The sequence below is a fragment of the Phacochoerus africanus genome, chromosome 5, assembly GCF_016906955.1.
Source record: "Phacochoerus africanus isolate WHEZ1 chromosome 5, ROS_Pafr_v1, whole genome shotgun sequence".
NCBI lineage: Eukaryota > Metazoa > Chordata > Mammalia > Artiodactyla > Suidae > Phacochoerus > Phacochoerus africanus.
In genome coordinates, this window is record NC_062548.1 from 129,802,481 (window position 1) to 129,826,729 (window position 24,249).

Genomic DNA, 24,249 nt, shown 5'->3' on the forward strand with positions numbered 1-24,249 from the left:
ACAAAATCCAGTCTTCTAGAGACTTCCCTAGGTTATCTTTTACTTTAAATCATTCATTTATCTTTCACGTCAAATCATTCCTTTACGGGCCCTTACTATTTGCCACGAACTGGGCTAGACTCTGGAGACACAAAGATTAAAGAATTCCTCTGACCCCGTCTTCCTCTGGATGCCTTCCCAGCCCACCCAGGCTGCCTAGAAGCCCCTAGTCCAACCATCACCGTTCAGTTGCTGCCCTCCAGCCTGAACTTGAGTATTTATATCAAACACGGTGCTGTTCCTGGTGCTAAGTAATCTGCATTCATTAAGTCACTTAATTCTCCCCACAACCTTAATCCCACTGAACAGATGAGGAAACAGAAGCACACAGCGATTAGGTAGTTTAGTTAAAGTCTTATCTGCTAAGCAGCGGGCTCCGGGATCTGAAAACACACCTTCTGGCCCCAGCTTTAAATGTTCCTTTCTTTGTTTTTTTCCACCGGCATCTGAAATCGTGCCAGATCCCCAATGACTCTCTCCTGCGCCCACCACAATATCTGGCACCACGGGGAACCAAGCATTTATTCCTCAAGTGAAAGGAGGGAAGAAAAGGGAAAGAAAGATGCATACAAGTCAGTCAGTCCACGGCGGTTTGGTTACCAACATTTCCGAAGCCTCAACACTGAGCAAGTGCCTGAGAAGTGCGGAGGGAGCTCAAGATAAACTGAGCGTTCAGCACGTTCAGTTACCAGTGGCCTTAGTGCCAAGAGCTCCGAGGAGACCCTTGCGTCGACCTGGCGGCCTCTTTTCTCTCGCCCCGTCCCCTTGGCCGGGAATTCCTGCTCCACGTCTTCCGTCCTCTCCCTTCGCCGTCCCCTCCGGGAACTCCGCCCTCCGGGCTTTCCCGCGCTCCGGCCTCCGGGAGCCGAGGGGCGCGTGGGAGCGCGCCGGCCGCCGCGGGCATGCGCACTGGCGGCGGCGCACTGCGCATGCGGGAAGATGGCGGGCCGGGCGTCCTGAGCCCCGCGGGTCATCCTGCTCTCCTCCCGCCCGCGTCCCAGGTCCCGGGGTCGTGGGGCAGCGGCGCGTCCGTCCGCGGGCCGGCCTAGGCAGGCGGCGCCTCGGAGCAGGCCAGGGACCCGGCGGGTGCAGGCTCCCGGGACCCGGCGTCTTGGGGGCGGCGCCCGAGTGGAGCGGGAGAAGGCGGGAGAGCTCGCAGGGTGCGAGGGCGAGGGGCGGCCGGCCGGGCAGCATGAGTCAGCAGCGGCCGGCGCGCAAGCTGCCCAGCCTGCTCGTGGACCCGGCGGAGGAGACGGTGCGCCGCCGCTGCCGAGACCCCATCAACGTGGAGGGCCTGCTGGTAAGTCCCGGGAAAGGCGGGGGTCCCAGCGGCGGGGTGGGGGTCCCCAAGCCGGCGGCGAGGCCAGACTGGCCGTCGTCTCGGGGGTGCGCTGCCCGGGGCTGCTCCTCCGTCTCCTGGCTCGTACTGCCTATCACGTCTTGTGAACCGACCGGTCTCTCGCTTCAACTCTCGCCTTCTTTGCATCTGCTGGCGGATATGTTGTCAGCCTCCTTGGCTTTTGCCAAGTCGGCTACAGAGCAGTGTTGGAGAAAATCGCTCAACTTCGCCTAAGATGATCATGCTTTTCGGTTTCCTCCGGACTCTCAGTGGATCTCTGCAAGTTCTCTCTCTTGTGTTCTTCCTTGCAGTTCTTCCTCCTACTTAAGTGCAGCCATTTAAAACTGTCCACACCTCGCATTCCCCACCGCCCGGCTCCCCAATCAGCAAGTTATTTTTATTTTTCCCTCCTGTTTGACAGAGGAAGTGGAAGGGACATGGAACTCCCTGAAAAAGGTCAATTTCCTCTATTGCTCCGGACTAGATGCAATATATTCTCCTTGATTCTCAGAGCCCTTGGTGAAGCCACCATTTTCCACTGCCCCCCCCCCCCCCCGCGCCCCCATCTTCAACATCTCTGCTGGTTTCTTCCTTTTGCCAGGAACTAAGCATTTCCCCAAGTCAGTTTGCCCAGAGACTGGGGAGGACTCGGTGCTCAAAAATAGTTCATGACCATCTTCTCATTTAATTCCCCGCAGCAGTCCTCAGGGATTATTCTCGTTTTACAGTTGCCCGAAGAGACTTGGAGATGTTAGGTGACTTGCCTGTGGTTAGACAGTAAATACGGAGGCCTGGATTTGACCTCATAGGGTCTGACTCCGGATGGTAAATTCTCCACTCCTCAAACCGCATGCAAAGTTCATTTCTGTCTTGAAAGATCCCTCGCTTGGTTCCTTGGGCCCTTCCACCTACTGCATCTCTTCCCCTGCACAGCCAAACTTTTTGAAAAAGTTGTTCACACTGCTGGGTCTGCTAGCTCACCTGTCATTAACCTTGACCTGCTGCTGGGACTTCTCCCCTCCGCACAGCACAGCTCTGAGACTGTTCTAACCCAGGTTGCCAACAACCTTGTCACTTGCAGTGGATGTGTGTGTCCATATCTTTTGTAGTTTTGACACGATTGGCCACTCCTGTGGGAAATTCTCGCCATCGAGTGGCTCCTTGGACACGTAATCTCTGCGTGCCGTCTGATCAGTTGGCCTCTCCTGTTCTCCTTTGCAGACTCCTCTTGCATTTCCAGTCCTGCTGTGTTGGCCTCTCGCATCTCCCACCTTCTCCAGTTTCATCACTGGGGATGTCATTCACCACTCTGGTGACTTGGATTAACTGCTTGTGTTGGTCTTAGTCTTGGAGAGTTTGATAAAAGCTCTGAACTTCTTACTACGGAGTAAACTGCTTAATTTTGCATTTACTCTCCAAAGATACTCATATTCCTTGAAGTTTTAGGTATTCTTCTCCACTCGATGGCTTTGGTTACCATGTCATAATAACTCCCACACCTGTAAATCCAGCTCAGAGCTTTCCTGCTGCCGACTAGACATCTCTACTTAGATTGCAGTCTCACTGATCCAGAATTGAGTTCATTATCTTCTTGCCTAAGCAAGCAGCTTCCTCGCTCCTACTGCAGGAAATGGTGCCCCACCCTCCACGTTGCCCAGCTGTGTCCCAGGCATCATCCTTGCCTTTTCCAAGCTGACCCCCTCCATCCTCTCAATCGTGGTAAAATTAATCGCCAGCACTTGCCATCGCAGTCATCACCTGCCTTTTGGATTCATGCAGTGTCTTCTTAACCTCTTCTCCCGCTTCTTGTCTTGCCCCTGACTTTTTGATATTTTCCGCACAGTAACTAACCATCGTGGTATTTTAAAAGCCTATTTCTGATCACGTCATTTGGCTTAAAGAATGTATCAAGGTTCCCTAGTGCTCTTAGGGTAGAGGAGAAACTTCTTGATGTAATCACACCCCCAGATTTATTTTTCCTAAACTGCTTGTAGTTGCTAAAATGTCCATATCTCCATATTGTTTCGGACGCCGGTATAAGCACACTTTTCCTTGTTACCTCCCACGGTTTTTCAGGTCTTGATTTGTGGGTGACGGTCGGAAATCTTCCCGACCCCTAAGACTGAGTTAGGTGCTCCTTTTGTGCTCCCCAAGCGCCCTGGCTTCCCGCTCCCTCTTTGCAGCATCTGGCTCTTTGGTCCCCGAGTGCAGTGACTCTGTCCATCTCGTTGCATCCCCAGCAGAGGTGGTGCCTCTCATAAAAAGACGTGGTAAATAATTATGGAATGAAGGAAGGATGTGCTCTGCAAACGTTTGAATGCTGGAGTGTTTGTTTTCCTGCCTGTAAAATGGTACAGTGATTCAGACAGCTGTCTCAGCACTTTTTAATTGGCTGGTGACTGGAAGTATTCAGGAAACTGTGTATTAAATGCTGTGCAAACGGTAGTGGGTGTATAGCTGAGCGTGGATGTCCCCGAGTCAGTGGTTTCAAACCTGGAATTTCGTGAAGGCAGAGCACGGTATTGATTAGAGATGGAACTTCGTCTGCACGGTGAAAAATAAGGACAATTTAAATGTGTGACCACAGTGCCGTCACCTTGGGAAAGGTGCAGGTCCAAAGGGCTCCGAGGGGGCTGTCACGTCCCATACAGGCCGTCGGTGTAACGAAGCATCCGTGTAGAGAATGTTTAACCAGTTCAGAGGCGCTGTTTAAGACTTTTATCCATAAAACTCACCCTTTATTCTTGTCTTTCTCCTTTGAGACCTCAAATTGAAAAGTGGGTTTTTAGACGCGGGCCTTGGCGCGTTGGTGAACTGGCTTGGAACGTGCGGAATTGCTGCTCGGGAGCTGCCGGTTCCTAGAGAGCCCTGTGGGCCAAGCACAGCCCCGGTGGTCTCGGTTTGGCGGCTCAGGTACAGGGGGCTCTTAGACCTGAGCAGATGAGAGAGAAGCCGTGCGAGGACTGGAGCGGGAGGCTCCTGGTCCGGCCTTGAGCTTGGGCTGCTCCCGGCCTCCCCTTGGCGTGTCCTCGGGGACATCTCCGAGCCCCGCCTGTCGCCGAGACTTCCTTCCGCAACAGAAACGCTGTCAGGACCAGGAGCAGCAGCAGCTCTGCTGGCCTCTGGGCAGGTTCACGCCCTGGCAGTTGGAGGGAGCATTTCTCCGAGGCCTGCCATCCTCGAGGTGTTGAAAAAATAAGTGTTCTCTGCAGGGGCCGCTGTGCACAGGCTTCCGTTGGCCTAATCCGGGCCAACATGAGCCTCAAAACAACAGATTTTATACTCACGGAATGAAGTACGAATCCGGGCTTCTCGGGTCTCGTTCTTCCAGGGCGGCTGCTCAAGTGCAGTTCCTTAGGCTGGTGCAACTAAACCCGCGGCTCTCTGACCCCGCCCCCAGCGCCGCGCCTGCACTGCACGCGTGGGACAGACCCGGGCTGACGGCTGTGGACACTCCCGGTCAGGGCGTCACCGTCGCTCTGTAACCGGTCCAGAGCAGTTCTGGAATCCAGCCTGGTAAACGTGGCGACTTTCCTGATTAGGTCTCAGACCTGGGCACGGTGCTCTGTGCTCCCACGTCTCCCTCGGGGCTCTGGGTTCCGCTGTCGGAGTCTGCCCGTCTTTTTTTCCGAGAGGGTGTCTGTTGTAGTGAGGATTTTACCACCCTCTTCCCTGCCTTGGGCTCCTGCTGGGGCGTCTGAGGCCCAGCGGCCTGCAGCTGCTGGAGGCCCTGTCCTTGGATGGGGAGCATCGGTGAGCTTCGTCCTTCGCCTCCTGCAAGGGCCTCTGGGCAACGGAGCAGTAAGCACTCAGGTGCTGGCGTGTGATCTGGAGGCGTCACCAGTAGTTGAACAGTTGCATCCTCGCCTTCATCTTTAGATTCTCTTCTTCTCACGGTGCCTTCGATTTGTTCTTGCTCAGAAGTCATTTCTTAATTTTTAGCTTCTTGAGAGGCTGAGATTTTTTAAAACCCCTGAGTCCTGGCCACCCCATCCTGTTGCACCGCAGCGGGAACTCCAGTCCTGGCTTCTTTTTAACCGTCCTTTGCTCAGTCTCTCTCTCACTGTGTAGGATGCGCTGCGCTGCCCGGAGAAACGGTACTGCCTTCAACCCTGCAGGAAACCTGCTGGGTGAGGTCCCCTGTCCATTAACGCCTGCTTTCCACAGACCTGCAGGTGACAGTGTGGCCGAGTGCTCGGTCTTAGCCTGACAAGGAGTTTCTATAACAAGCTCTCCTTCCTTCTGAACCCTTACTTGTCCTCAGAGTCCACATTTCTCCTGCTTGTCTAAGAGAATGTCCTGGAGCTGCGCACTGAATTATTCAGAGATCTGCAGTTTACCCTCCAGTGAGTCAGAACAAATAGATTACGTGTGTAGAGAAGAAAAAAAATGAAAAAGCAAATGGAGTAAAACAGGAACAGTTGAGGGATTTGGGTGGGGGATGCGGCAGTTCTTGGTTCTGTTTCTGTGCCTTTTCTGAAGGCTGAGATTATTCCAAGATGAAGAGAACGTGGGCGCTCCGAGCAGTGCTCCCCCCGCCAGCCCCCTCTTGTTCCTCGCCTGCGGGGGGGCGCCCCCCCCCCCCCCCCCGGTCGGCAGCCTCCCTCCAAGGCCGGCCTAGGTCAGGGGTGGCGTTGGATTTACTTTTTATTAATAGCTTACTCCCTGCTGCGTAAGGAAACTTTCATTCTGATGGCAAAGCCGCTTCCAGAGGGTACAGTTGTGTCGGAAAACAGAAAAGGAGTTTCATCGCCTGTTAGGGAGCCTCTCCAATGTGTCCCCAAGAGGGTGTCCCCGCCCTGCGCCCTTGGGAACGGAAGTCCTCGCTGCTGTTGAGCAGTGGACGTCGGCTGTGACAGCGTCCCGTTTCAACCTCCGTTCACTCGGTGAACAAATATTTACCAGGCACTGCTCTGGTTCTGAAAGGAAAAGTGCTTTCATAGGATTTTTACAGTTTACAAAATGTGTCATTTACTCTTCACAGTAGTGGGGAGAACAGGCAGTAGAGTGACGTCCCCACAGGTGTTAGAGGTGTCCCTACAGGTGTTACAGGTGACCCTACAAGTGTCACCAGTGTCCCTACAGGTGTTGGAGGCAAAGGCCGGGATGTCCCCCAGTCGAGGAGTCCAGGTAGCCCTGACCCCTGTCTTAAGCCGGCAACTATTTCGAGTATAAATGAGACGACAGTGCCCTTGCTCTGGGCACCTCGGAAACCTCCAGAATTGTAGATCTTTATTTGGGATGTCTGCCCCTGAGGGGCCGTGATGTGTTGCGATTCCTCTAAGATGAAGAGAGAGTGTTTTGACTTTCGCAGGGAAAGCCGAGCGGGTGCTGTTGGATGGAGTCTCTTTCCCCACAGATCTCAGCACAGCCAATATGTGGCTTATAGCCAGGGGTGTGGGCGAGGGGCTCCGACGTCCCAACCCCGTGCCAGGCCGTGAGCAGCAGCAGCCTCGACAGGGAGACCGGAGGGAGGGTGGCGAGAGCAGGAAGGTGCCCTTCTAGAAAACGTGGGGAGCGGAGAGGGAGGCGGCCTGCTGGGAAACTTAAGTACCGGGTGAGGAGGACTCGGCCCTGCTGCTCCCAACTGAGTAGGAGCCCAGGAGCAGCAGGGCCCCTGTGGGCTCTGCTGGACCCGCCCTTTGGGCCCACGGGCCTGGGGCTGCCCTGAGGATGACAGGGAACTTTATTCTGACGTGGCAGTAACCGCAGTGGTATAGGCTACAGGTGCAGAAGTAACAGCAGGGACTGAGCAGAAAACTGGTGAGCAGACCAGAGTATATGTAACAGCTCAGGATATTTGTGTTTGGTTTCAAATCTGTGATAAGAATGAATTTTTTTTTTTTCTCGTTTAATGATCTTCCAATGGTCCTTCAGCTCTGTCTCCTCCTGCATCAGCAGAGAGGTGGAATGTAAAAAATAGCAGTGACAGCTGGTCCCCCTTGTCTGCCGTTTGACTTTGCTAGGCCTGCCCTTCCGTGTCCCTGTTGGATCCTGGGCTTGCAGGACGCCGTTGTCGGCACCGTGCAGAGCTGGCCGGGCAGAGTCCTCCCCAGGGCGGCTTCCCCAGCTCTGGTTTTGCATCGCGCCTGTCGACAGGCGCCTTTAAATCCTAACAACCAAATTACTTTCACAGTGGATTCCGTCTCGGGGAATATTCCACATCCAGTGAACCTGCTGACGGATGCTGTCATCCTGTCACAGGTGATCAGGGCGACGTCATGCCAGGGACCCGTGCGGCTTGGCCGCTCTGCTCGCCCTCAGGCTTCCCGCCCAGGTCCTTTTGCCCAGTGGCCACACGCTTAGGTTTCTCACCCGTGAGCCCGAGGACGCCCCGGGCCTGCTGGGAGGGGTGTGGAGCTCCTGCCCTGGCTCCAGCGTGGCGAGCGGGCTCCGTAGTGGACTGTCGCCACCCTCGCTGCGAGCCAGGCGCCCGCACACCCTTCCAGCCTCCCGTCCCGTGGGTTCACGCTGGCCCCTCGGGGCTCCTCAGACGCGCGGGGCAGTTGATCTTGGATGCCTTTGTCCGTTCCTCTCATTTCTGCCGCGGGGATCCCGTCTTCCTCCTCCCTCCAGGCTCCACGTCTGCCTCATCTTCCGAGGCTCAGCTGTCTCCCGCTCTGCTGCGGACCCCCCTCCGAGAGCACCTTGTGGAAGTCACTTATCCCGGCCTGCTCCCGTCGATTTGGGCACCAGTTTGTCCACTTTGACAGAAGCTAAGCCTGCTCGCAGCCTGTCTGGAGGCACATGGCATCGTTACACTTTGTTCTGAGCATCAGGCTAATATGGGTTTCTGTTTACACAGCTTTATCTAAAGTTTGTTTTTTGAAAAACCAATTTCTAAAGGTACTGCAGGTGTTACTACCAGTTTATATAAACTTTCATAGCCTCCAAAGAGCTGGCAAAATGGGGAGCTGGTTGTCTCAGGAGTTTAAAAGAAGTTACTAATCCAATGCCAAGGTTTCTGGTTGTATAGGATGCAGTATTTTCCATTTTTAGAAATGCTGTTTTTGCAATAATTATCAGGGGAATGCATGGCTACCTGTGACAGTTTTGTTAGTTTGGATGTGCCTTAGACTGTGCTTTCCGGAGCCAAGGACAGTGGCCTGATCACCTTTGTGTTCCTGATGCAGTCAGTAAATTAATGTCTAGTAATACATTTTCACACTCACCCCCCCACACACACACACCATTTGTTCCCTTTCCAACCCGTCTCTGTAATTACTGCTTCCAGACTGATGGAGGGCCTGCAGCTTTCGCAGTTCAAGTCTGTGGACCCTGTCAGAGGCGATTACAGTTAGAGCAAATATAGTTTAGAAGGAGGTCTGGTTTTCTCACACCCAAATTATTACCCCAGGATGAAAAGAATAAAACTTTTATTATTATCCAGGAAAATGCTATTTAGTGCTTGTTTTTGTTTTGATTTTTTTTGCTGTCCCTTTGCACTGTTTTAAAATTACTAAGTTAAATTTTTGTATCTTCTTTTTTCCAGCCATCAAAAATAAGGATAAATTTAGAAGATAATGTACAATATGTGTCCATGAGAAGTAAGTTGACTTCTGAAGAGGTTTTAGGTTTTGTAGTTGGAACTTTGTATGATATAAAGGATTTATTTTAAATGTACACGTTGATGAGTAACTTAAATAAGATGTATTATTCGTAAAGCTCGGAATTTGGGCAAAAAGAGGAGCTCCTGAGCTTGCAGGCTGTTAATGTACACACGTGCCAGTTTGTTCTCCATCGCTTTGAAGTGTCGTTTTTAAACCAGGATGGTGTGTGTTTAGGGATGTTTTCCCAGAGTTCTGTGAGCGCAGCTGTTGCCATCGGCCGGACTGAATGCCATCAGCAAGCACGAGGACAGCTCTTGCCCTCGTCTGCCCTTTGCTTCTGCCCCTGCCGTGGATCAGTGTTCGGAGTCCCTTAGACTGTGCCCCATCTCTCTGGGCACACGGCCCCACCCTCATTGCCACGGGGCCTTAGCCCCAGTGGCCAGGTGGTGCCTAGATGCCCAGTGTAAATGCTGCCTCAGCCTCATTTCTGCTCACCCAGTCCTGCCCGTCTCTGCCCCGCGTGTGGTCCGTTCTGCTCTGGACGGGTTTCCCTCCTCTGCCCAGTTCAGAGGCTTCCAGTCACATCTGACGTGGTCCTGAGCTCAGGGTGCCCGGCCTGTGCTGAGTTCCGCTCCGCACGCATCGTCGCACCCACCCTTCCCGATGCAGCAGTGAGTCTTCCTCTTCCTCTCGAGATGCGGACCCCCAGGCCCAGGGACTTGACGTAACTCGCCGGGTCAGGGTCGAGCCTGCGCCTCTGGCCTAAGCCCACAGTCCCCCCACGTGCTGGCCACCGCCCCTGGTGGCGGCTCTCGCCCTGTCCCAAAGGGCGGCGGGGGCACAGCCCCTGGGCCCTTGTCCTGACCTCTCCCACCGCGCTGCCCGGGGTTCGTCTGGGGCAGAAGCTGCTGGACGCCCTCAGTGCAGCCACCTGCGGTGCAGCCATCTGCGTGGGGGAGCCCGACTCTCCACCGCCTCCTGTGCTCGCGGGAAGCACGGCAGAGAGTGGCAGAGGGGCAGACAGGGCCCTTGGAGGCCGTTTCTTGCCCCTCTTTGCAGCTGTCTCACGGCACTCCGGGCCCCCCGTGGTGAAGGGCCACCTGCTATGGGTTCCCAGTTGTTTAGTGTGGCTTAACTCCTGCCTGTTCAGGGGTCAAATGTAAATGTTTTTAAAGTCAGAATGTCTCACTTGTCATCTTCCAGGGTTTCTTGTAGAATTGTGACTACCTTTTACTGCCTTTTTTTTCCCCCTTTTTTGTCTTTTATTTTAGGGCCGCTCCCGCGGCACATAGAGGTTCCCAGGCTGGGGGTCTAATCAGAGCTGTAGCCACCGGCCTACACCACAGCCACAGCAATGCCAGATCCGAGCCACGTCTGCAACCTACACCACAGCTCAGGGCAACGCTGGATTCGCTGAGAGAGGCCAGGGATCAAACCCGCAACCTCATGGTTCCTAGTGGGATTCGGTTGCTGCTGGGCCACGATGGGAACTCCTACTTGCATTTAAAAACATTGTATTCATATTTCACCCTGTTTAATCTTGAGTATAGGAGTGGTCTGCACGTGGAAATTATTTACATTGTAAAACATGCTTTTGCTTCTTGGAGTGACTACCGGCAGGCTGGTTAAAATGAGCAGATGTTATAGGGGTTCTGGATAAGGGCCTTTCTGATTGAAGACAGGGCGACTCTTTCTTTTAAAGCAAACTGTGGTGTGTGGTGACGTAGAGAACAAGAGTGGTGCCCTACGCCACACCAGAAGGACGAAGTTAAATTATTTGCAGACCTCTGCACACGAAACCTTTTTTAGTATCAAATGGGAAAGATGAAAAGAATGATAAGGCCCCGTTTTGACCCGGGGGTGAGAGGGGCCTCCTGGGGTGTGGGCGGAGCTGATGGAAGCCACGCCCTCCAGGCAGGTTTAGCCGCCTTAACCACAGTTCCAGTTCTGCAGCTGGGAACTTATCTGAAGGAAACAAGATGCATGCAGAAATCTAGCCCCTAGGAGAGTCACTGAAATATTGTGCACAATAGTGAAATTGGAGATGGTCTGAATTTCCAGTATTGGCTTGAGTTTAGTAGATACTCCATGCAGTTCAACACGCAGCCGTACAGAGTAAAGCTGAAATACATTTGCTGACAAGTCAGGATAGTCCCAGTATTGAATTAAAAGCTGCATGTTCAAAAGTAGTGTGTTTTTCAATTTTTTTTAAACTATACGTATGTACATGTTGTCGAGTGTATAGGGTCAGGGTGTGTGTGAAAAGCCAGCGATGTCCGATGTCCGAGTAGATGAGTGAATGAGAATTAAAGAGATTGCTTCCCCTCCAGTTGCTTATCTGTCAGGTTAATACAGGGTAGCAGGACTTAAAACGCAGTTAAGCCACTTTTCCTCAAGGTATATCATGATCATCCTCATTAGAAGACTGATTTGAGATTTTTCCAAACTTCATCAGCAGGGTAACACTATGACAAGTACAGGAGCATTTTCAACATTAAAAAAGGCGGGGGGGGGTGGACGGGGAGGCGCTGTCTCTGCCTTTGTTTTATAGAGAATTTCTTAACTTGAAGACCAAATGAGGGTTTTCATTTTAAAAATCTTTTTTTTTTTTGTCTTTTATTTAGGGATGCACCAGCAGCCTATGGCAGTTCCTGGCTAGGCTTTGAATTAGAGCTGCAGCTCCTGGCCTGTGCCACAGCCACAGCGATGCCACATGTGAGCCTTGTCTTCGACCTACCCCACTGCTCGTGGCAAGGCCAGATCCTTTGACCCATTGAGCAAGGCCAGGGATGGGACCCGTCTCCTCATGGATACTAGTTGGGTTTGGTTCACCTGCTGAGCCGCAACAGGAACTCCCTAAAAATCTTTTTTTCTTTTTTTTTTTTTTGTCTTTTTAGGGCCGCCCCTGTGGCACATGGATGTTTCCAGGCTAGGGGTCGAATTGGAGCTGTTGCTGCTGGCCTACACCACAGCTACAGCAAAGCCAGATCCGAGCCATGTCTGCCACCTACACCACAACTCACTTAACCCACTGAGCAAGGCCAGGGATTGAACCTCTGTCCTCATGGATGCTGTCAGATTCGTTTCCACTGAGCCTCGATGGGAACTCCCTAAAAATCTTTTCTAATATTCTTCTTGGTAGCGGTGCAGACTCTCTACTTTGTGTCTAGTAAGATGCTGTGCTACTCGGTGGAAACTGTTGGCATATTTCAAATATACTCCTTAAGTGTAAAGCCTTTGTTTACCTGGACTAGGCTAATACATTTTTAGCCAGTTTGAGAAATCTACGTTGTAAAGATTAGCTGTGATTTGGTCAGTGGGTGGCATATCTGTAGGTGTCTGTGCTTACCGATAAAGAAGAAATGAATGGATTTTTTGATGCATTGAGAAATGCTACCTAAAATTTTACGCATCATGTTTATTTTGTTTCCCAGAAGCTCTAAAAGTGAAGAGACCTCGTTTTGATGTATCACTGGTTTATTTAACTCGAAAATTTATGGATCTTGTCAGATCTGCTCCTGGGGGTATTCTTGACTTAAACAAGGTTGCCACAAAACTGGGGGTACGGAAGCGAAGAGTGTACGACATCACCAACGTCTTAGATGGCATCGATCTGGTGGAAAAAAAGTCCAAGAACCATATTCGATGGATGTGAGTTGTTTTCAAACTTTCCCTGTTTTTTTTTTTTTTTTTTCCCGGCTTTTAAGTGACAGTACTGTGCTTAAAACAAACTAGCTACTAGCAATTTTTTTTTTTTTTCTCTCCTGCTTGGTACCAATTAAAAGTCATGGACATAGAGTGTCACTCCAATATTATGGACAAGTTCAATGGAATTAAAATTAGTTTTAAGAATTTCAGCACACCGAGGTATACGGAATGATTGCCCACCGGGGACTTGCTGTAGAGCACAGAGCACTCGGTATTTGCTGGTCATCTATGTGGGAGAACATCTGAGAGAGAATGCACGCGTGCACGTGTGTAACTCCATCAGCGTGTCGTGCAGCAGAAATTCTCTCAACACGTTAAATCAGCCATACCTCAGTAAAGCTTTAATAAATAAAAAAAACTTTGTAAAATTTTGCTTTTCAGGGTAAGGGGGCATCTGATTGTATAGGAGTTTTTAAAAAACATTTCCTAAGTTCCGGTAGACGATTGACCTCAGGGAGAAGTCAGTTAAGGCTGTAAAGCAGGGTTCTCGCCCTGTGGTGCAATAAACACTTAGAGACCTCTCTCTGCAGGGGTGGTCATTCAGTTCTGGGAAAAGGCAGATATCTCCGTTCTTAACAACCACCCCACGCGACTGTGACATAGGCCACACGTTGAAGCCATGCCCTGAATGTAAAAAAAAAAAAAAAAAAATCAGGAGACTTCCTGTCTAAAAGGTAAGTGCTCAAGATTTCGCTGATGGGGAAGGATCTCGTGGAAAGAAGATCTCATGGTTCAGATGCCCCTGTACCTGTGGCTGCCTGCGCTCCCGTGTGGCGCACCCACGAGGGAAGGACGCTGGTACACCTGCAAGAGGCAGGTGTTCTGGAACAGGAAGAAACATCTCCAGCGTATAAGTGCACAGAGACCTTCCAGGCAGATGAGAAATCTGCCGACAAAGATCATGAACTGACTCTAAATAACCCACTTTGCTGTTAGAGGAAAGGAGCTCATTAAGGAGGTTGCTTTGTTCAGTTGCCTGGCCGCACAGGTTGAACTCGAAGCTGCGCTTGTTTGCTAAGTAACGTTAACGCTTCGGGGCTTAATATCAGACTGTTCTGAATCACTAATTGGGATCAGATTTGAGCGAGTAGTAGCAGCCGTTCCCTCTTTACTTCCTCTATGAGAGTTCCCACTGTGACACAAATGGATAAAGAATCTGCCTGCAGTGGCTTGGTCATTGCAGAGGTGCAGGTTCAGTCCCCAGCCTGGTGCCGTGGGTTAAAGGATCCGGTGTTGCTGCAGCTGTGGCGTGGGTCGCAGCTACAGCTCAGATGCAGTCCCTGGTCCCGGGAACTTCCATCCTTCGTGTGCAGTCATAAATATATGTATGTATGTGTGTATATATATATATATATATATGGATTTGTAGCCTGTAAATGATATATGTTTATATATCACTATACTCAGATAGAACCAGATAGAATGTGCACAGAAGAGGAAAAGAAAGACTTAGAGGATTTTAGCGGGGGGACCATCATTTGGTCAACACTGTTTTTCCAATGTAAAAACTAAGAGATTAAAAGATTACAGCTTGTCAAAAATCATGCTTTAGGAATAGAGCGAGCTGGGCCTGAAACTGGGTGTTATTGACTCTTAGTTCAACACTTAGTAATCTGCATTAAGCTTTCCCTTCTATTACTCGTTTCCATCGGGTTATGATGCTGGTTTTGTTTCTAGAGTCCCTGTGGAAAGGAATAGATGGGGCAAAATCCAGGAGGAATGATGATTGTCTGGAAGGAGGGGAGGCGGGAGTGGGGTTCCACCCCTGGTTTCTGTCGGTCACCGTAGGAAGCGCCAGATAGAAATGGCAGGACAACAACCTAACTTGTGTTACTTTGTAGTCGCCTCGGTGTTGTTAATGGGGGTCTTTTTCTTTTAAAGAGGATCTGATCTTAGCAACTTCGGAGCAGTGCCCCAGCAGAAGAAACTGCAAGAGGAGCTTTCCGACTTATCAGCGATGGAAGACGCTCTGGATGAGTTGATTAAGGATTGTGCTCAGCAGTTGTTTGAGTTAACGGATGACAAAGAAAACGAAAGATATCCTTTAATTCTGTACCTTTGAAAAAAATATCTCCTTCCAAAGCAGTTTACTTTAAATAGTGGGGTCAGCTTGAGGAGTTAAGTAACAAATTAGACCTCTAGAAGCAAATGAATGGCTACAGAAATGGTACCGAAACTGCCATTCCAGTCCACAAAGCCTAACGTAGCTGGATGTCAGGATTGCTTTTAGGCTCAGTGTCTCTGGGGCCAGGAGGGGCCTTGTCTTTGGGGCTGGTCTGCTTCCGGGTCTCCTGGGCTATTGTGCTTCCCTGGCCCCCCTGCAGCACCCTTCCGTGGTGCCTCCGCTTCCGAGCTGTTAATGCTTCACGTTTACCTAAACCTCATGCCAGTCAAAACTCCTGTTTCCACAGTACAGTTATTAGGAAAATAATTGCTATTACTATACTCAGTCAAAAGGTTTTTGGAGTAACCAAAAAAAAAAAAAATGCTGCAGAAACCCACCAAATCACATAATTGGTAAATTTCAGGCGACACAATAAGAGAAGATGAAAAAATTTCAGGTAGCGAGATGGGAAATGGTTTTGGATGAGGGCAGTCCTGGGAGTACGTGATAGTCCCAAAAAACCGATTGTCTGAGTTGTTTCTACTTTTTAGAGATTCTTTCCACCTTCCATTTTAGGAGATTCTTTCTCATCAAAATATTGAAACTGAGTATTTTTTCTTAGTAAGATCTAGCACTGAGTAGGGAAGGGGGGCATTTGAATACCTTCATGCATTGTATTTGTTTTAGGGATTCAGACTTTATTATTATTTTTTTTCCAGAAAATGTCATCGTAATCACTGCAGTATAGTCAGAAGGGCTTCTTCAAGTTGTAAATGTAAAACACTTTATAAAGTCTTAAGGAGTTCCCATTGCAGCTCAGTGGTAATGAACTCACCTAGCATCCAGGAGGACGCAGGTTCGATCCCTGGCCCCCCTCAGGGGGTTAAGGATCCAGAATTGCCATGAGCTGCACTGTAGATCACAGATGTGACTCAGATCCCGCGTTCCTGTGGCTGAGGCTGTGGCTTAGGCTGGCAGCTGCAGCTCTGATTCGACCCTTAGCCTGGAAACTTCCATATGCCACAGATGCAGCCCTAAAAAGACCAAAAAAAAAAAGTCCTAAGAACTGTTTATGGAAAAAAAAGATTTATATATGACTTTTTTTTTTTTTTTACTGACTGCTTAGTTTGTAGCCCATAAAAACCGAAGGTATTCCAGCATTACCCTTTGCATTCATGTATTATAAGAGAGAAATTATGTCCCCACTCTGCTTAAAGATCCTTGACTGATTTTCACACTAGCGTATGTGACGTATCAAGATATTCACAGCATTCAGGCCTTCCATGAACAGATCGTAATTGCAGTTAAAGCTCCGGCAGAAACCAGGTTGGATGTTCCTGCTCCCAGAGAAGTAGGTAGCCCTGCAATTCTCAGAAGATTGAAGGCGGGGGCAGGCCAGGTCCTTAGTCAGTGCTTTGTGGCGGTCCCAGCGACTTCCTAAGCAGTGCGTGCCTCTCAGCTGCAGGCCTGATGCTGCTTGAGGCACTTTACACGTTATCATTTGTTTTAATAGCACAACAAGTGCAGTGGTCATGGTTGTCACCCACTTAAAGCTGAGGAGTCTGAAGCACAGAAAGATGAACTTTCTCGCCGTCACACAGGGACAGTCAGAATGTAAACCCAGGTAGTTTGGCTTCCACGTTTGGTTTTTTTGTTTGTTTGTTTGTTTTTGTTTGTTTTTTGTCTTTTTGCCTTTCTTAGGGCCGATCCCACGGGATATGGAGGTTCCCAGGCTAGGGGTCGAATCGGAGCTGTAGCCACTGGCCTACACCATGGATCCAAGCCGTGTCTGCAACTTACACCGAAGCGCACGGCAACGCCGGATCCTTAACCCGCTGAGCAAGGCCAGGGATCGAACCCGAAACCTCAAGGTTCCCAGTCGGATTCGTTAACCATTGCGCCACGACGGGAACTCCCGAGTTTGTTCTTAACGGTTATTCTCTAATGCCTCTTAGAGGAGCCACCAGGAATTGGCTTCAGTGCTGAAGTTCCAGAAGCAAGAGCTGGGGTCAGCCAGGGCCCTAGGGAATGAACTCAGGAACCAGCCTCGTGGAAGACTAACCAGCAAAAGAGAACACCGTTAGACTTTTACAACGAGAAGTGAAATTGCTGTCAGTGAAAATATTATCAGTTGTCAGCTGCTTGCAGGACCTTTTGTGTTGAAAGGTAGTTGTTGGAGTTCCCTGGTGACTCAGCAGGTTAAGGATCTGGCATTGCCACGGCTGCGATAATGCGTTCGAACCCTGGCTCCAGAATTTTTGCATGCTGCGGGCACGGCCCAGGAGTGTGGCCGTTCTCAGGGCAGGTCAAGTTCCGTCGGCCTGCTAGGCCATCTGTGCCCTAGTGTCACCCTTTGCGCTGCCGTAGGGACTCGGCTCCCTCGCTGGGAAGAAGGTTCTCGCCCCCCGCCCTTCCTCTTACCCCGCAGAGCCCTCTCCACGTGAGACCCAGTGTATCATAGGCGGATCGGGGACGGCTTTCCCGGCTCCGGTCACACTCACGTTGTGACTTCTTGGCGATACCTCCTACGTGTTCTATTTAGAGTTAGACATATTCCAAGTCTGCTAAGTAACATTTGTACTAAACGTGAGTCATTTCCCATCCTCGGATTGACGCGTAGTCACCGATGTCGCCGTCTGTCCGGGCTTGGGGGCGCGACACTGCGGCGCTGCTGGTTTCTGTTCTCTCCTCTGTGCCGCGAGCTGCTTCAGGCTGTAATCGCCAGATCTTCCTGAGCCTTTGAATCATGCCCGAGGCGTCTCTTCAGAGTCGCATTTAAAAGCTGACAGCGAGGCCCTCTTGGCAGCAGGGGCTGGCGGCGGGAGCAGGGGTGCGCCCGGATCCACAGCAGGCTGGGGCCGATCTGGGCATCTGGGGCCAGGCTGGATGGGCGGGCCTTCGGGTCAGATGCAGCCTGCTGGGTTTAGTAAATAATCCATTTGGGCCACAGCCACATGCCCCTTTGTTTCGGTGTTGTCTCTGGCTGCTTTTGCTGTGTCATGGCAGAGCTGGGCAGCTGAGGGAGGGGCGGCGTGGACCCGCTCCCTGCGTGGAAGCCTTGACCAGCCTCTGGCTGAGCGCGTCCCGCTGCCTCCGCCGCGCTGCGCGGCTCGGTGGTTCCTTCGCTGCTCAGAAACACCGACCCGGGCGGCGCGGGCTGTGCCACTCCGAGCAGCCCTGGCCTGGCCTCCCCAGGGCAGGCAGATGTCGGACAGCCCGCCCGCCGGTCTCGGGAAGCTGTGGCCCGCGGGGAGCCTGCAGGGCGCCTCGTCCCCAGCCCGGCACGGAGAGGGAGGAAGGTGGCCCTAACGTCACGGCTGAACCCGCTCCTGGGAAAACTGCAGCGGAATCATCTGTAACTGGATGTGGTTAGGAGTCAAGGGCACTTCTCAGGCGCTCCCACCCCACTGATGGCGCGTGCGTTTCCACATTTTAAACTACGAGCTACCCTGGGTCTGGACGGCATCCTCCTTTTCAAGTGGGTGGAAGAGTGGTCCTTCCAGTTAGCTCAGTACCTCTTCAGGGGCCTGAAGTCTTAACACACCTTTACTATCTGAGTCTGTGGGGGCGTTGATTTGTTTGTCATCAGAATACTGATTTTTGAGTCTCAAGTACAGATGCCCCAGGTGGCGGGGGGGCGAGGGGGGGTCAGCTCCTGAGGGGGGAGATGCCCTCCTGGGTACCGAGGCCGCCCTGTCTGGCTCTGAGGACCTTCCTGCACCATCAGGGCACTGTTTCTGCTCTGCGAATCGGCCAGGGGTTTCCTGTGACTGAAGCTCACTGGGTACATGGGTTTCTCAGGTGTATGGTAGAAAGGCAACTGCCTGAGTTTCCAGCAGTGTTCTTTGAAACTTTTGTAGCTGTAATCAGTGGGGGAATTGCCCACAATTTAAAAAAAAAAAAATGCAACTAAGGACACTATTTTGGAGTTGCGTAAAATGTTCTTTATGTTGTATTCTTTCATGCTGTTCTAATTTTTTATTTTTTGTCTTTTTGTATTTTCTTGGGCCACACCTGCAGCATATGGAGGTTCCCAGGCTAGGGGGCATTAATCGGAGCTGTAGCCGCCAGCCTACGCCACAGCCACAGCAACGCGGGATCCGAGCTGCGTCTGCGATCTACACCACAGCTCAGGCAACGCCAGATCCTTAATCCACTGAGTGAGGCCGGGGATCAACCCCGAAACCTCGAGGTTCTTAGTTGGATGGTTAACCACCGTGCCACGACGGGAACTCCCTCTCATGCTTTTCTCATAGGATATATGCAACAGCTTGAAATCTCCGTGGTGCTGTGTTTCACGTCAGAAGCAGAAGCTGTGAAATAGTTCTCACAACATAGAAAAAAACAAGTGGGGCGGATATAACTAATGCGTCTGCCGTTCATCTCCGTGCTTTCTGGGTCTTTCGCCAGGACTCTATCACGGTGCACATCCGGAGCACCAAAGGCCCTATCGATGTTTACTTGTGCGAAGTGGAGCAGGGCCACTCGAGCAGTAAAGGGTCTAAAGTGTCGGACGGGGCGGGGGCCTCTTCATCTAAAAGCAAACGTCCCGGACCCCCTGAGAAAGGTAAGCCACCAGCTTTGTGATGAGGAAAATGTAAGATTCTTTTTTTTCCTGTCTTTTGTGTGTGTGTGTGTGTGTGTGTGTGTGTGTGTGTGTGTGTGCGCGCGCGCGTTTTAGGGCCGAACCAGCAGCATATGGAGGTTCCCAGGCTAGGGGTCCAATCAGAGCTACAGCTGCCGGCCTACACCGCAGCCACAGCCACGCCAGATCTGAGCCGCGTCTGACCTACGCCACAGCTCACAGCAATGCTGGCTCCTTAACCCACTGAGCGAGGCCAGGGATCGAACCTGCGTCCTCGTGGATGCTAGTCAGGTTTGTTAACCTCTGAGTCACTTCGGGAACACCTAGGAAAATTTAAGCTTCTAATGATCTTTAAAATACATACAGTTTTATAAATGAATGTTATGGCATTATAGACATGTTCATTCTTCCTTACTAGAAAAACATGAGTTTAAAAATTAGAAGATGGGCATTTGCTTTGTGGCCCAGCAGGTTAAGAACCCGTTATAGTGTTTGTGAGGATGAGGATTCAAACCCTGGCCTTGTACCATGGGTTAAGGATCTGGCATTGCCGCAAGCTGAGGCGTAGGTCACAGATGCGGCTCGGATCCAGTGTGGCTGTGGCTGTGGTGTAGGCTAGCCACTGTAGTTCCAGTTTGATCCCTGGCCTGGGAACTTCCATGTGCTTCGGGTGTGGCTGTAAAAAGAAAAAAAAAAAAGAAGAAGAAAAATTACAAGGTAATTCTTAAGTATAGCTTAGACTCATTCTTAACACCTCTGTGGTTCAATTCCATGGAGCGTGGGTATCGGTGCCCACTCAGACTTGGAGGTGGTCCCGAGGGTGGTCTCTGGAGAAGGCTGGCGGCATCCTTTGCCCGGTCCTCTCAGGTACGTGTTTGAGTCCGAGGTTATTCTGTGACACTGAAGGTCCCAGCCTCACGCCGTCAGCCTGGGAATGTGGTTCGGACGGAGGCCTTCCGATGTTGGAATAAGCACTTGAATTGTACGTTCTGTTACCTGCCTGCCTTTCCGACCTTCGCTTAGGAGGATTTTTCTCACGTGTGTTCTTTTTCAGAAGAAAAGACTCCGCAGCAAAGCGAAGAGCTGCTTGAAGTGAGCAACTGATGGCACGAGCGGGTCACGTGTCGCGGCCTCTCGGCACATCCCTTGTGGACGGATTCGCGTCCGAGGGGGTTCTCGGAGCAATAACCGTCCTTGCTCCCCAGTTAGTGGCAGCAGCGAGACCGTCGCACCTCCGAGCAGTGCACCGCTTGGACGACTGGGTACTTGGGGTTCCTGCACTTGAAAACACCTCCTTTTATAATCATGCACTCCTTTTTGTCAGCGAAGTAGACGTCCTGCCTCCTGAAATGACGGAATCGCAGAGTATCATTGAAACAGCGCGCAGGCTGGCCGGACGTTTCCTCGTGGACGCTGCCCTGTGCCGCCCGGATCATGTGTTGTTATCACAAAAGAAGTGGCCTTACACGGGTTCCTGTCTGCAATAGATGGGTGTCCACGTGCATCCGGATGTGATGTCCTTGTAAATATGTGTATGATGTTTAGATGACTTACGAAATATGTCTGAGTGAAGCTTTTCAGCCTTGTACAGCCGAAATGATGTATATATGGAAAGTAGCAGACATATTCTCTAATTCCGGTGGTATCTCTAACTTATTAGAATCCTCTGAATGAGGGTTAGAGGGAGTTTTTTCCAAACTTCTACATGTAGAAGTATCATAAATATTCTATCCATTTAAAGCTCATGGACTTAGGGAATTCCCGTTGTGGTTTAGTGGTAATGAACCCGACTAGTATCCATGAGGACACAGGTTCAATCCCTGGCCCTGCTCAAGGGGTTAAGGATCCGGCATTGCCGTGAGCTGTGGTGTAGTTTGTAGACCTAGCTCGGATCCAGTGTGGCTGTGGTGTAGGCCTTCAGCTGCGGCTCCAATTTGACCCCTGGCCTGGGAACTTCCATATGCTGCAGGAGCGGCCCTAAAAAGACAAAGTTCGTGGATCTTAACTGCAGGAGCTCAAAGTGGTTCCCAGTGCTAAAATTGGACTTTAGGCTCCCTGCAGAGTCATTGTGTCCGAGCAGACTGGTGGCATGCCCCGAGCTGTGGGAGCAAGTGTAGAAATGCCATCAGGTGGTGGCTTAATGCCTTGCAAGACATGACTCAATCATGGTGAAAATTGGAAATGATTTTAATCTGTTTTGCACGCAGATTTTGTAATATGTTTCTGTGCACAGCCTTGCTCTTCGGTCAGAGGGACCGAGTTGGTTGTACCTGCGCTCTCTCCGGCTCTGGTCCCACGTTCCGAGTCCCTAGCTGTCACTACCTCATTGGGTAAGTCATTTACCACTCTGTGCCTCGGTTTGCTCAGTAGGTTACCTGTAGACTGTGAGCTCCTTGAGGGCCTTTGTCTTAATCATTGTTAAACCTGGCGCCTCGCGCCACGCCTGGCACGTGAAAAGTGCCCAACAAGTGTTTGAACAAATCAGTGAGTGAGCGAGCGAGTGAATCGTGAAATTAACAGTCCTTGGCTTGTCTACCATACAGGGTTCTTGTGTCATTCAGATTCATATTTTAAACTTCTCTTGCTTTCACAGAAAGGATAGAAGCAGCTTGAAATTGAGAGCAGGTATAAAAAGAGTTAACATAGAATCAAAAAGGAAAATATTGAAGAATCATGCTGAGTATTTTGGATTCGCGGACACAGCCCCGAGCTCCCGCGGTCTTGGCCAGCCCCGTCCCTCCGCTGCGCCCCGGCCTCCCCCCTCTCAGGCCGGCCGGCTGCTGCTGTGGCTCATCGCGGCCCGGCTCAGCAGGAGGCGGGCGGACAGGGCTCCGCGGCGGGGATCTGGCTGCAGGATTGGCAGCCGTGGGTGAACGAACGTGTGGCGGCAAAGACGAGAGAGTGGGTCGGGTCTGCTAATGAGAGGGTACAGCCGGGGCTGGGGCGAGGCCTGGTGAGATTTGTTTTAAGGGGAAAGACAGGAGAAAAAGCCTTTCCCGAGTGGGAATCACGACAGGTGGGGAGAAGCCAGCTGGAGAAGGTAGTGCCCAACCGCCAAAGGGGGCCTTGCTGCCGGGAGCCTCGTGTCTGAGCAGCGGTTCCTGACGTGTGAAACGCGACAGACCTTCTCCTCTGCAGATCGTGTCACAGGGAAAAGGCCATCATGTGAGCCCAAGTCCTCTGTGAACTGTAGTCGTGTTGCAGACGTGTCACACAAACCCACCTCTCCCCTCACGCCGTCTTCGGGTGTTCGGTCTCTTCTTTTTACAACTGCTCCAGCCAGCGTCCCCACAGCCAGCTGCGGCTCTTCCTCCCCCCCGCCCCGAACATCGCTGCCCCCCGCCGTGGGCGCAGGCGTACCGCCTCGCGTCGTGCTTCGCAGACTCTGCGATGCTTAAAAGTTGAAGGTTTGCAGCCACCCTGTGTCTGCAGAGTCTTTCGGCGTCATTTTTCCCTGTAACATTTGTTCATTTCCTGCTTTGGTAATTCTCGGCGATATTTCAAACCTTTTCATTATTATTATGTTTGTTATAAATATAAAACTTGAACAGATGAGTTGTTTCTTCTTTTTTTCCCTCACGTGTGGCCACCCCACCGCATATGAAGTTCCCAGGCCTAGGGATCAGATCGGAGCCACACTTGCGACCTGTGCTGCAGCTGTGGCAGCACCGGATCCTTTAACCCACTGTGCCGGGCTGGAGGTCGAGCCTGCCTCCTAGTGCTCTGGAGACACCACCCATCTGTGGCACCACCGCGGGAATACCAAGGAGCTGGTTCTTCATGAGCCAATAAAGTGGTTTCTTGGGTGGAATCTGCTCCTGGTGCAGACGCCGTAAAGGTGGTTGGAATGACGCCCAAGGGTTGAGAATGGTACATAAACTTGATACAGCGGCGGCCGAGCTTGGGAGGCTTGATGCCCGTCTTGAAGGAGATTCTGCTGTAGGTAAAATGCTCGCAAACAGCGGTGCAGGCCACAGAGACATCGTGTGTGAAAGAAGGTGGTTGATAGGGCAGGTTGCATCGTCAAGAAACTGCCACGGCTGCCTCAGCCCTTGGCAGCCACCTCCCTGATGAGCTGTCAGCATCCAGGCAAGGCCTTCCGCCAGCCCAAAGAGGGTGCTCAGACGATGCGTAGCATTTTATGGCAATAGAGTGTTTTTAATGGAGGGATGTGTGTCGTTCTTTCAGACGTGATGCCATTGCACACGTACACGTCACAAACGAGCAGGCTGATGCGGCCGCCTTTGTCCACTCCTCACTCCAGTGGCCGGGAACCGCAGCCGAAGGGTCTCTGAGGTCTGCCTGTAAACGGCTACTTTTGGAGTTCCCGTCATGGCCTAGTGGAAACGAGTCCGACCAGGAACCATGAAGTCGCGTGTTCGATCCCTGGCCTTGCTCGGTGGGTTAGGGATCTGGCGTTGCCGTGAGCAGTGGTGTAGGTCGCAGATGCACCTCGGATCTGGCGTTGCTGTGGCTGTGGTGTAGGCCGGCAGCTACAGCTCTGATTTGACTCCTAGCGTGGGAACCTCCATATGCCACAGGTGCGGCCCTAAAAAAATAAAATGCTACTACTTTTATGACACCTAACCCTGTCCAGAAGCCCTGAGTGAAAGTTTCCCCTTTGGGCTCAAGTCCAAACTCATGATACAGAGAGCATCCAGGCTAGCCCCAGGCTGGCTGTCGCGTCAAGCCCTGCAAGCCCTGCAAGCCCTCAACCCAAACCAGCCTGGTCTCGTTGCTGTGCTTGAAACACACATCACACTTCCTGTCTCAGGGCCTCCTCTCATCTCTCTGCCCAGAGTGACCTTCCTCTGCTCTGTTTTCAAAACCCCGTCCGCATCCTGGCCTGGCTCTGCATCTGTCCACTGTACTGCTGTCACGTCCATGGGGACAGCGCGTTCCGCAGCCCTCGTTTCTCCTCTTC

At 51.5% G+C, this 24,249-nt stretch overlaps 1 protein-coding gene across 4 annotated transcripts; it reads left to right on the forward strand.

The window, feature by feature from the left end:
* The first annotated feature begins 961 nt into the window (after positions 1–961).
* Positions 962–20,840, forward strand: E2F6 (E2F transcription factor 6). Of its 4 annotated transcripts, none has more exons than XM_047782638.1 (7): positions 962–1,339; positions 8,871–8,925; positions 12,363–12,579; positions 14,518–14,673; positions 15,977–16,091; positions 16,254–16,364; positions 19,151–19,210. In XM_047782638.1, exons 1-6 carry the CDS (start codon positions 1,232–1,234, stop codon positions 16,356–16,358), a joined length of 756 nt encoding a protein of 251 aa, XP_047638594.1. In that variant the 5' UTR covers positions 962–1,231; the 3' UTR covers positions 16,359–16,364; positions 19,151–19,210. The 4 variants fall into 4 exon arrangements, with proteins under 4 accessions (XP_047638594.1, XP_047638595.1, XP_047638593.1 ...); XM_047782639.1 differs by lacking the exon at positions 19,151–19,210 and adding an exon at positions 18,997–19,144; XM_047782637.1 differs by lacking the exon at positions 16,254–16,364 and adding an exon at positions 20,383–20,840 and having other exon boundaries at positions 963–1,339; positions 19,151–19,307.
* The last annotated feature ends 3,409 nt before the right edge of the window (positions 20,841–24,249 follow it).